This window comes from Lissotriton helveticus, chromosome 8 (genome assembly GCF_964261635.1).
Source record: "Lissotriton helveticus chromosome 8, aLisHel1.1, whole genome shotgun sequence".
Classification (NCBI taxonomy): domain Eukaryota; kingdom Metazoa; phylum Chordata; class Amphibia; order Caudata; family Salamandridae; genus Lissotriton; species Lissotriton helveticus.
The window spans coordinates 1,170,168,121-1,170,181,048 of record NC_136069.1 but is presented as its reverse complement, the minus strand read 5'-3'; the positions used below and the strand labels follow the sequence as shown (position 1 = coordinate 1,170,181,048).

At 45.0% G+C, this 12,928-nt stretch overlaps 1 protein-coding gene across 1 annotated transcript in view; it reads left to right on the top strand.

Annotated features, from left to right (window-relative positions):
* Positions 1-12,928, top strand: part of LOC144773867 (tripeptidyl-peptidase 2-like) — a 457,098-nt gene that overhangs the window by 175,162 nt on the left and 269,008 nt on the right. The window contains exons 12-13 of the mRNA XM_078658951.1: positions 8,768-8,905; positions 11,893-12,137. Coding sequence (XP_078515077.1) covers positions 8,768-8,905; positions 11,893-12,137 — 383 coding nt within the window. The remainder of the gene's footprint in view (positions 1-8,767; positions 8,906-11,892; positions 12,138-12,928) is intronic.

The following is a 12,928-nucleotide window of genomic DNA, read 5'->3' as shown; positions in this document are numbered from 1 at the left end:
ATGTTGACTTCGCCATCTAGCTGGGCGTTGCTTATGCCTTTAATTATATAACATCGTGCGCTGCGGAGTAAAGCAGCAGCCCCTGTAAAATTGTCTGAGGACCATTCTGGGACTCTGTATAACTAGAGTTATTTCTGAAATAAACGTCGTCCTCCCTTCAGCTGGTGTCCCGCGTCTCTGATTTGGTAATTACGGGTCCTTGAGAGGTTCAGGTGAACCCGGAGATTTTAGGTGAGCCCTGCACCGCTGACTCCACCCTTCCTTGAGGAGGGGTCTTTGGGGGTCGTTTCTTCAAGAGTGCCAGTTATTATGGCTTTCAAGGAGGGCACTAAAAGAGTGATACCACCAAGGGACTCACCTGCATCTGCGTGAAATCCCAATATTGTTCTAACACGACTTATGGGTCCACCATTTGAACTATTACACAATTGCCCCCTCTAATATCTTTCTTGGACGGTTGCTTTCTTAATTGCTGTCACCTCACTAAGGCGTGTTGGTGAGCTTCAGGCACTAAGTTTAGAAGACCCTTTCTTCCAACTTCATAGGAATTAGGGTGGTGTTTCGTACCTATCCCCCTTTCCACATTAACTAATCTGCTGAGCTGCCTGTTTTCTTTCCTCAACCAGATTCTGTAGCAGAAAGAACTCTTCCTCTACTAGACGTTAAAAGAGCTGTTATGAGGCCCAAGGTACCCTGATATAGTCCTAGGTAGCTGCACGACCTTTTACCTACATTTGTCCTACCTTACTCTACATAACGGTTCTGGCGCTGATCTTTTACCTAGTTATGTGGCGAATACATGTCGTGTGGTTTTCTTCGAAAACTAGCCTCATTTATTATGCATGAAGATTCTTAGTATCATATCTTAATCCCCGGTCTAGGACATGCACAGCAGGATTACCATCTTCTGTATAATAACTCTGTACAGAAGTCACCGCTATTGTCATTCTTGAACAACAGACCCACAGTACCATTTCACAGCTAGGTAGAACCTCTAAGGCTACGTTTAGGATATAAAAGAACCACATCTTCACTGGGCAACCAGAGGAGAAGCTTCCATGCTGACAGAAGACGCTGAGGTTCCTGCATGCAAAACCTCCAGCACGCAGTGGTCTGACATCCCTTGTGGGGTGTCCAACTCAAGACCGAGACAGGGTCCTTCGTTCTCTCCCATCAGGAAATGGGATTGGCTCTCTCCAGGGGGTTTCTTGGCTTTACACCTTACATACATGCTAGGAGCATTTAGGTACACTCTGATAGGGGTAGCATTTAAGGAGTACTCATGATTATTGCCATGTATCTATATATCTGCATATAGTCACTGTTTTAGCTCAATGGTAGAATTCTACAGTTTATTTACTCTCAGTGCTTGCAATCGTATATATCTGTTTCTGTCTAATGGTTGTCACAGCACACGTATTTTTATAATAGAATGACTGTGGTTCAATAAATGTTTATTGAAAACGTCCTCATCGTTAATTCTGTGCACTTCCCTGTGACCAAGTGAGCACGAGTAATTGAGAGAGGTAGTACACTGTTTTCTGATCGATACATCTGCCAGTGGATTCCTCACCTTGTGATTCCTCATCTTGTGAATATCCCCTTGCGTCAGCAACATTCGGAAATTCTTTTTGTAGCTTCGCGCCGACGTGGACGGCGTCACAGAGGCACAGCATCGCGCGCGACTCCGCTGACATCACCGACCCATAATAGGCCAACGCCGGCATAATGACATCAGTTCCCTTTTTTCCACGTCGTCGACGCTAACGGTTTTGGGGAATCTCTGTAGCTGTTAGTAACTTTGTTGCTGTTTTCTCTGTTTTCTTGCTTCTTTGTCTCGCTGAAGACGTCGACTAAGAAGACCGGGTTCAAGCCATGTGGAGAGTGTGGCAAAAATGATGTCGATCACGGACCCGCATGAGGATTGTATCTGGTGCCTGAGTTCGGACCATGATGTCGAAGGCTGTTCTTTGTGTAAGAAGATGAACCCGAAGGCACTTCGAGGGAGGGAAACTAAACTTCTGATGGCAAAGTTGAGAGGAAGAAAAGACGAGAAGACTTCGAGAACGCGTTCAAGAAGGGCGAGGTCGAGGTCAAGATCCCGCACGGCGTCGCCTTCGAGGTCGTCATCCGAACATGCTTCGAAATCGAAGAAGCATAAGAAGCGAAGGCATGAATCTCGGCATCACTCCGGTAAGGATTCGGACTCGAGACCGAAGTCGCCTAAGAGGAGACATGGAAAGGATGTAGTGTCTCCATCACAAGAGGTCTTGGATCCAGAAGGTGAGGCTTCGCCTTTGAAGTCGCAGGTTCAATCTCTGGTTTCGAATCCATCCCAGGCGCCGTCTCCGGCTCGAGAGGATGAAGAGGTCCCTTTGAATTAGGGCTCGATGTCTGACACATCACCTGTGGAAGAGGAGGTAAATCCGGAACCTCTGAAGGGTCAGTCTGTGGGTTCTTACCCACCATTCCCAGCTCCAGGTCAAGACCCTACTTCGTTTTTAAACGCTATGTATGGAGTCTATTCCAGGGCATTGTACACCTCTGGTGCACCTTCGGGTCCCATGGGTCCTCTGGCGTATAATTTAGGAGTTCCCCACTCCTATTCTCCAGCTCCATTTATGCCGGCTCCGACGCCGCCTTGGCATTACTCGGCGCCACTGAGGTCGTCGACGCCGATACCGCCGTCGCCGGCTCCGATTCGACCTCGAGAACAGCGCCCTGGGCCTTCGGGTGCGATTTCGACGTCGATACTAGCTTCGTCGGAGTCGTTCACGGATCCAACGGCGCAGCTGGTGAAAGAGATCCAGAAGGGATGCTCAGCGCCTTATAGAGGAGCAAAGATATAGAGAAGCTGAGGCTGAGATGGAGGAAGGTGAGCTTCAGGAGGACTGTTTTGAAGATCTAGGAGAAGCTAGTGGTTTGGAGCTTTCACCTGAATGGGAGCTGTCATCTGTGTCTGGTGCTCCTTCAAAGGACGTTACGCCATACCACATGGTCATGAGGAAGGCTGCGGAACTTTTAAATGTAACTTTGCCTACAGTGGAATATAAATCCAATCTCTTGACTGAGGTCCTCCATTCCCCAAGTTCTGTTTTTGAACCGTTGCTTCCCTTTAATGAAGCATTAACTGAACCTATTTTGGAGGTTTGGAGCAAGCCTCTTACAGCTCCTGCAGTGGTTAAAAGTGTTGCAAGGAGGTATAGAGTTGCACATGGGGATCCTGAATTTTTATCCTCGCATTCTTTGCCTGAAAGTCTGGTTATTCAGGCAGCCTGTTCAAAAAAGACTGTGGGTGCATTCCCTCAAGTGCCTGGGGATAAGGAATCCAAGAAGCAGGATCAGACTGCGAAGAAGTCTTTCTCTTCAGCAAGTATGGCTTTAAAATTGACCAATGCCACTTGTCTTTTGGGGAGATATATACATGCCCTGATGAATTCATTACGACTGTTGGCTCCTAAAATTCCTGAGGACAGCACGAAGGATTTTAATGAGGTATTGGCCGGTGCACAGGCGGCTGCTCGCCAAGTGATTCAGGGTGGGCTAGACTCTGCTGATTCAGTTGCTCGGATCATGGGAACTGCTGTTGCCTCTAGAAGGGCTGCCTGGCTGAAGTCATCTGACTTTTCTGCTGATGTTCAGGCTGCGTTGTTGGATTTACCCTTTGATGGTGTTGGACTATTTGGTAAGAAATCTGATGCAGCATTGGAAAGATTTAAGGACAGTAGGGCTACTGCCAAATCTTTGGGGCTGCAGACCAGAGGTTCATCAACTAAAAGGTATAGAGGTTTTGGACGTTCTTCTTTTGGTCCCTGCCGTTAAGTTCAACAGCAGCAACCGCAAAATCCGCTGTATAAGTCATACAGGGGTAAACAAAGAGCTCGTCCTCGAGGACGGCAAGCCTCCTCCTCCTCCTCCACCTCTTCCAACCCCCCAGCCACAGAAAAGCAGCCCTAGATCCGCCATTCCGGATCATGCGGGTCCTGTAGGGGGGTCAGCTTACCTATTTTCTACGGGATTGGGAATCGGTTACATGAGATCATTGGGTTCTCAATCTCGTAGAAAATGGGTTCTCAATCTCGTAGAAAATGGGTATGCTCTTCCCTTTCGGGAATTCCCTCCGAATTACCCTCCTTGCCAAGGTTTTTGCACGGAGGAACACCTGTTACTCCTGCAGGTGGAAGTCCAGACACTGTTAAGAAAGGGTGCGATAGAGATGGTTCCAGTGCAGGAAAGGGGTCAGGGATGCCACTCCCGGTATTTCCTGATACCCAAGAAGGATGGCAGACTTCGTCCAATCCTGGATCTCAGGATTTTGAACCTTTACCTAAAACAGGAGAGGGTCAAGATGCTTACCCTTGCACAGGTTCTTCAGGCGCTGATGGAAGAAGACTGGATGGTGTCAATAGACTTGCAGGATGCATATTTTCACATCCCTATCCTGCAGTCACACAAGAAGTATCTCAGTTTTACGGTAGGATCCCAACATTACCAGTTTGTGGTTCTACCGTTTGGTCTTACTACTGCGCCTGGAGTCTTTACCAAGGTGATGGCTGTGGTGGCAGCACATCTCAGAAGATCGGGGATTCCGGCATTCCCGTATCTGGACGATTGGCTGATCAAAGCAGAATCTCCAGAGATAGTGCTCCATCATCTGCAAGTGACAACTCAGTTGTTGTACAGGTTGGGTTTCTCGATTAATGTGCCCAAATCTCACCTTGTGCCCTCCCAGCGCAACCTGTTCATAGGTGCGATACTGGATACAACTGTGTGTCGTGCATTCCCTCCACCTCAAAGGATTCGCGACATACAGGAGTTGATTCCTTTATTTTACAATGGAGCGGTTGTTCCAGTCCTGAAGGTCCTTCGTCTGCTCGGTCTGATGGCTTCCTGCATTCTGTTGGTCAACAATGCACGCTGGCATATGAGGGCACTCCAGGGGTGCCTCCCCAGGCAGTGGTATCAACACAACGGAGATCTCGGGGAGTCCATCAGATCTCCAGAGAAGCTGCAGCGGATCTGACTTGGTGGGGAGTGGAAGGCTACCTGTCTCAGGGAAAGCCCTTTCAACTGCCTCCATCGGTGGCCACAGTGATAACTGATGCATCCACTCTAGGGTGGGGTGCTCATCTGGGGGATCTGGAGGTCAAGGGTCTTTGGTCTCCAGAGGAAAGGTTGCTTCACATCCGCTTTCTGGAATTGCGAGCGATTCGTTTGGCACTCAAGGCCTTTCTCCCTTCCCTTCTCGGTCGGTCGGATCAATTCCTTACGGACAACACCACCGTGATGTAGTATGTAAACAAACAGGGAGGAGTAGGGTCGCAGTGTCTCTGCAGAGAGGATCTGTGTCTCTGGTCCTGGGTTCAGGACCATCAGATTTGTCTGATGGCAAATCTGGCCAGAGTTCTGAACGTTCGTGCAGACAGTCTCAGTCGGCAGTTCTCCTCCGATCACGAGTGGAGGCTTCACCCAGAGGTAGTTTGTCACGTTTTTCGGACGTGAGGAACTCCTCGGGTGGACCTGTTTGCCACTCACGAGAATGCTCACTGCCTGTCATTCTGCAGTCTCCAGTATCCGATGCAGGGAGCCTTGGGGGACGCGTTTCAGTTGAGTTGGGGCTCGCGACTACTTTATGAGTTTCCTCCCATACCCTTGATTCCTCGGGTTCTGAGGAAGATTCGCCAAGACCGGGCTCAAGTTATATTGATCGCCCCAGACTGGCCAAGAAGGGTGTGGTACACAGATCTTCTCCACCTCTCCTCGTGCCCGCCGCTCCGTCTCCCTTTCAGGGCAGATCTCCTCTCTCAGATGGAGGGGCAGGTTTTACACCCCCACCTCCAGACCTTACACCTTCATGCCTGGAGATTGAACGGGGCAACCTGAATTCCTTTTCTCTCCCACATGATGTGGTGGATGTCATTCTATCGGCCAGGCGTGACTCCACCAAATCAATCTATTCATACAGATGGTCTAAATTTGTCACTTGGTGTGGAGAGAAATCTGTTGACCCATTGAAGGCTCGTTTATCTGATGTACTACAATTTGCTCTTTCTTTGGTGCAGCAAGGGTTTGCTGTTGCCACATTCAAGGGTTATCTTTCGGCTTTGTCGGCGTTTCTCTGTTTGCCGGATCAGCCGTCATTATTCAAATCTCCTGTGGTTTTAAGATTTTTGGAAGGCCTTACAAATAAATTTCCTCCTACTCCCTTTATTGTGCCTCCAATCGGACTTGAATCTGGTGCTTACTTTCCTGATGGGTTCTCCTTTCGAACCTTTGCACAAGTGTCCCTTGAGACTTTTGTCTTTGAAGACGGTCTTCCTGGTTGCTATTACCTCGGCAAGGAGGGTAAGTGAGCTTCAAGCTCTTAGTTCGAAGCCCCCATTCTTGACCATTCATTCTGAACGAATGGTTCTTAGGACCAGGGCTGCTTTTCTACCTAAGGTGGTGACTCCTTTCCATCTAGGGCAGTCCATTACCCTCCCTACCTTCTATCCTCCCCCTCACCCTTCCAAGGAGGAAGAGAGACTTCACCGTTTGGACCCTAAGAGGGCGGTGAGCTTCTACCTGGACAGAACCAGAGAGTTCAGAGTAGATGATCAGCTCTTTGTTGGATTTGCTGGCTGCAAGAAAGGAAAAGCTGTGCACAAGCGCACACTTTCAAGATGGATCATACTATGCATCCAGATCTGCTACTCCCTGGCGGGTAAGGAACCTCCAGAGGGTATAAGGGCTCATTCTACTAGAGCAAAGTCTTCAACATCTGCTTTGTCTAGGGGTGTACCTGTAGAGGACATTTGTAGAGAGCCAACTTGGGCCTCCCTCCACACTTTCGCGAAGCATTACTGCTTAGATACCGAAGTGAGGAGGGACGGCCACTTTGCGCGTTCTGTCCTCCAGGATTTTCTGGTATAGGAGAGTGGACACCCTCCTCCGGGAGTGGGGACTGCTGTGGGAATCTGCTTACACAAGGTGAGGAATCCACTGGCAGATGTATCAGAAGAACAAGTTACTTAACCTTCGGTAACGCTTTTTCTGGTAGATACAGTATCTGCCTGTGGATTCCTCACATGCCCACCCGCCTCCCCGTTGTTCACTCTTCTATACCTTAGTTAATGGCAATGTTTTAATGTATATATGTTATTCTACTTGAATTACTGCATTGTCTTTACACTGTGTGTGTTATCTTGACTATTGTATACTGGGTATATATCTACTGTTGTCGGTCCGTCCGTGTGCCTCGAAGGCACGGGTAAAAGGGCGGAACTGATGTCATCACGCCGGCGTGGGCCTATTATGGTGTCGGTGACGTCAGCGATGCCGTGCCTCTGTGACGTCGGCGGGAAGCTACAAAAAGAATTTCCGAATGTTGCTGACGCAAGGGAATATTCACAAGGTGAGGAATCCACAGGCAGATACTGTATCTACCAGAAAAAGCGTTACTGAAGGTAAGTAACTTAACTTGTACTGCAGGATCCCTGAAGGATAAAGGGTTGTCATGTTCGATAGTTGCTAGAGGCTATTTGCTCCTTGGTAGAGTTAAGGGGCTAATGGTGGCACTGTGAGCTAGCTGGTCTGAAGGCTAACATATCCTTGTATTGACAGGACAAAAGATTTTCGCAAAACAACTTTTTGTTGTGTTTGCTCCCCATCATAAAGGGAAACCCATTTCAAAATCGGACATTTCTAGATGGATTATCAAATGTATCCAGACATGCTATCTCAAAGTCAAAATGACTTTGCCCCCTAGATCACACTCTACATGTAAATTAGGGGCATCTATGGCTTTCTTAGGCAACATTCCCAATGCTGACATTGGTAAAGCAGCTACATGGTCTACACCACACACATTCACCAAGCACTATTGTGTGGCTGCTTTAGCATGCCAACAAGCTAATATAGGACAGGCGGTGCTACATACACTTTTCCAAACAAGTGCTACGTCGACTGGTTAGCTACCGCTTTTTTAAGGGTACTGCTATACAGTCTATGCAAAGTATGTGTATCTACAACCACACATGCCTCGAACGGATTATGTTACTTAACCTGTAAGCATCTGTTCTTGACAAGTAGTGCTGTAGATTCACACAAATCCACCCTCCTCCATGGACACTTATGGTCGTTGCACTTCTAATCTATATTTCATATGCATGGACATCTCTTTACTTACACTTACTTATACTTCATTCTCACCCTCCTCGTAACTCGTAAGACTTATTAGAAGCAAAACAATTTACAAACATCTGGACCCAACAGTAGATGGCGGGAGTATGCAAAGCATGTGAATCGACAGCACTACATGCTAAGAACAGATGCTTACAGGATAAGTAACATAATCCTTTTCAACTGATCAAGACTGACTAAGTCACAAGAAGAATTCTTACATTTGCTCCAGTATACATACATTTCTCCTATATTTAACATGCCACTCACATAATGATGCTGATCCACAATCTTTGAATTGCCAGTTTAAGATTGAAAGGACCAAGGAGTAAAAAAAAGCTGAGTAACGTTTCTTGTTATAGGGAGGCAATTGATAGTGATATAAAGCCAGAATTTAGTTTTATGTGTTAATATATAGTTAAACCTTTTTGAACTGTATATTCAAGAGTAACCGAAAGGCCCAAGGGGATCCATTCCAAATAAGAGGCTTTTACTGTGGCATGTTTGTACATTTTGGCAAATAATTTTTCTCTTCTTTGGCTTTATAATTGATGATTTGGAGAGGAAAGTCCTTTTTTAAATCTTTGTTTTGTTTGTCTAATTGCAGCCAAAGATTGGAGAGGTAACCCCTAGTTGCCCATTACTTTGTGACTTGTTGTACGAATCTGAATTTGACAGCCAGCTGTGGATAATATTTGACCAGAACAAAAGACAGATGGGTTCTGGAGATGCCTATCCACACCAGGTACAGTAAATTGCGTGCATTATTAATGTTGGAAGTTTTATTGATTGCAAATGTGCCTGTGAAATATGCGGTTCCAAAGATGAGTTATTTAAGTAGTTTTTTTTTTTTACACTGCTCAACTATTCATAGCAAACATTTGTAGAAAATCTTTTAATGTTGTTTGAATGCTTTTTGTGGTCAACTCGAACTCTGAGACCTGAACTTTCATATATATATGCGGTTTCTTAATATTTAAACTTTTAAAAAAAACATACTGATCAATGTATATTGTCATTATAGCACAAACCTGACTGTGAAGCAATGGAGAGTAGTACATTGTGTTTAAATCAATGAGTATGAAATAGGAATATATCAGAAAATAGAAATTTGTAAGTTTCAACACTAATATATCTACCACTATTCTGTTGGGCTAAAACGTCAGTGCCTTTGGCACCAACATTTGTATGCCTCTTATTAAAGTTGCTAAACACCTTTCAGCAGTCTAATGCAAAAATGGTTTGCAGCTATTCCTCTTTACTACACCTCTTCTTTGCCATCGCCATTCACGTTGCAAGAAAATGGCACCAAAAGGCTTGCTTACTCCAAAAACATAGCCATAAATTAGATATGGAAGAAAGCATTCTTTATCTGGAAATATATTGCCCTTGGACTCCTGGTAGCAGTGGGCACAAATGAAGTATAACTTTTACCAGGGCTAATGCCTCTTTACATTTGATTTTATTTGCTTTTTTGTATTTTGTTTGTGTGATGGATCTAAAGTCTTTCATATGGGAGGTCTTGCTTCACGCCAGACGTAGGGGGCTTGGCATCCCTTACTTTTAGCCCTAACTCAAAAGATCTTTTCCCAGGTTTGCTTGCCTCATTATGGCCTGAATAGGGTCCTGGAGCATGAAAGATGGCATGATAGAGGGGAAACTTCTTACTGCTTTAAGAACTTTGGGGCAAACTCCATGCCACTTCGAGTTAATGTCCTATGGTATAAGGGCAGACAGACCCTGGGTTCGACTTGAAACACCATATGGTGTTGCATCCTGGGTTGCCAAATCCAAACCAAGCAATTTTGATAAATCAACTTTATTGATTTTTAAGTCTTTTTTTAGGTGCCTAGCGTTGCAGTGCGCAGCACTGCTTGCGCAGCGCGAGATCTCTTGAAAGGCTTTAGAAAGCTAACCACACGCTTGTGCGTGTGGTTTTTCTTTCGGCTGCAGTAATTGGCTTTTGCGTGCTTTTTTTCAATAAATACAGGACATGGACATTACCCAGGACTCAGGAGGAAAGGCTTTTGATTCCATGCTGCAATAAACGTGCCTACACTTTTCCTGCCATTCGCCTGAATCTTTGCATGGGCAGACAATTCTGGTTTATAGAGTTCTGAATGATATTGCTTGACATGCCAATACAGTTCAAGCTGGATCCACAACTGCTCACCGTAGAGCACAGAATAATTCTGCCATGCAAACCAGCAACACTCTAAATGGCTGACTGGCCCCCAAAAATTCTCGAACTGTGTTGGGAGACAATACATTAATTCTGGCTCAAACGTGTCACATTGAAGGTAGCTTTCTTGACTGAAACTACTTCACTATGTAAAGTTAGTGAAAACCAGGCATTTGTGGTATGCCAGGCATACTTGCAAGTACACACAGAGGTTTTTACATGCTTACCTAACTTTATTCCTAAAGTATGATCTGTTTTCCACATAGATAAGGCTAGTGCACTCTAGAGAAAGATTTCCTTTGCAATATATTCTAAAAGAAAGGAATTTCCTTCACTCTCCTTGGCAATGATTCTATGCCTGACATGTGGTATGTAGGCAGCAACTTGGTCCCTGGTTCAGCATTTAAGTCCTGGAAATAGTACTACAAGAGTACTCTTATGTACTTTTACATGCCTTTGTGAATTAGCCCCAAAATGTCCAATCCCTATTAGTAAACGTGCAGAAAGGGCACAGTCCTGTCTATTTTTACTCTTTGTAAATTTTATTCCCATTTCAGATATTTTGGGGCAATGCACAAAGGTACGTAAAAGCATTTAAAAACAAAACTACAGAAGTACTCGTCTAAAATGCCTTTGTGAATAGGCCTCATAGTGTTTCACAAACGCGAAGGGAAAGCCACACCTTGAGGGGCATTGGTTTACGGTTTTGATCATTACTTCACATAGCCCTGTACTGAGTAACCATCTGTGAAGAGTAACTTGCTGCTTAACTACTACTTAGCGCTAATAGCATATTTGGGGTCACCTCTTCTCTATAGTGTGTTGGAACATCAGTGGTGTTTTGTTCTTTTTATGTGCCCTAACCTTTTTGATTTTAAGTTGTCCTATTTGATGGGAAAGGCATGCATGTTCCAGATTACTGTCATACTTTACTAGGGTTCAAAACTCTGCTGTCTTAAAGATTAAGCCTTTCCATCTAATATAAGATACCTTGGGTAGGTAAGCACCGAGAGGTAGTCTTGGTTATAATTTTACTTTATAATATGACCCAATGACTAGTAATAATACTGATAAACCAGTATTCACCAGGGATAACCAAAGAGTGCCTGGCATACTGTTGTCTTTTAATTTTCTTCTCCAGTTGTTTTCTCACTTGTCTCTCAATTGCCACTATAGTTTCTTTGTAGGAGGAAATAACTAAGGCACTGAGGGTCTGGGTGCTATATAGAATCACACACTTCTGTGGTAGCACAGTTGTGTTGAGGCTAACATTATATGTTTCTGCCCAGTTTTATATGACAGTCTTTGAAAAATGAAAGAATTATCCCGGGAAATACAGTAGCCACTAAGTTAACAAAAAATAGTATAGTGGCTTAAACTTCCCTTTCATGCTGTACTAGAGGGGATGATTTCATTTAAAAAAAGTATGACCCAGTTTGAAGAATAAAACCAGCGAGATCCTATGCATTTATTCTGCACTTTTTTTCAGTACTCTTGCATGTTAACTTGCACCTTAATGTTGTTTCCTGATTTGATATATTTGTTTTTAGTACTCTGTGAAACTGGAGAAAGGAGATTATACGATTCGTCTACAAGTTCGACATGAGCAAATGAGTGAGCTAGAGAGGCTCAAAGATCTTCCATTTATTGTTTCTCACCGGTTGTCTAACACTCTGAGTTTAGACATTTACGAAAGTCACAGTGTTGCACTTCAGGGAAAGAAAAAAGCTAACAGCTCAACACTACCACCAAAACACAGCCAGCCTTTCTTTATCGCCATGCTTCCAGATGACAAGTGAGTTCATTACATTATTCTTCTGACTGTGAAACAGATCATCCTAATTTACATTTGTCATTATGCTCATCTCCATCAGCTTTTAAGTAAAGCAATGTGGTCTTCAAGAGAAATCAGAAGCTTCCTCAGACACACCACTGCATGTAGATACATTTGTAACTAGACAGGACTTTATTTCACTCTCTTTGGGTTTCCTGGTAAGTTGACTATTAGCCTCGGGTTTTCACATGAATGATAGTTCTGATAGATACATCTGCCGTGTGGATTCCTCACCTTGTGAATATCCCCCTTGCGTCAGCAACATTCGGAAATTCTTTTCGTAGCTTCGCGCCGACATGGACTTGGACGTCATAGAGGCACGGCATCGCTCGCGACTCCACTGACGTCACCGACGCCCATAATAGGCCCACGCCGGCGTGATGACATCAGTTCCCTTTTTTCCGCGTCGTCGATGCTAACGGTTTCGGGAATCTCAGTAGCTATACTGTGACTTTGTTTCGTTTCTCTGTGTTTCCTGCTTTTTTGTTTCGATAAGATGTCGAAGAAGACCGGTTTCAAGCCCTGCAGGGAGTGCGGAAAAATGATGTCCATCACGGATCCGCACGAGGACTGTATTTGGTGCTTAAGCTCCGATCACGACGTGGATGGATGTTCATCTTGTCGTAAGATGAATCCGAAGGCCCTGCGGGAGAGGGAAACCAAGCTGCTTGTGGCAAGACTTAAGGCCGACAAGAGTAAGAAGACATCAAGATCTCGCTCGAGGAAGACTAAGTCGAAGTCGAGGTCCCGAT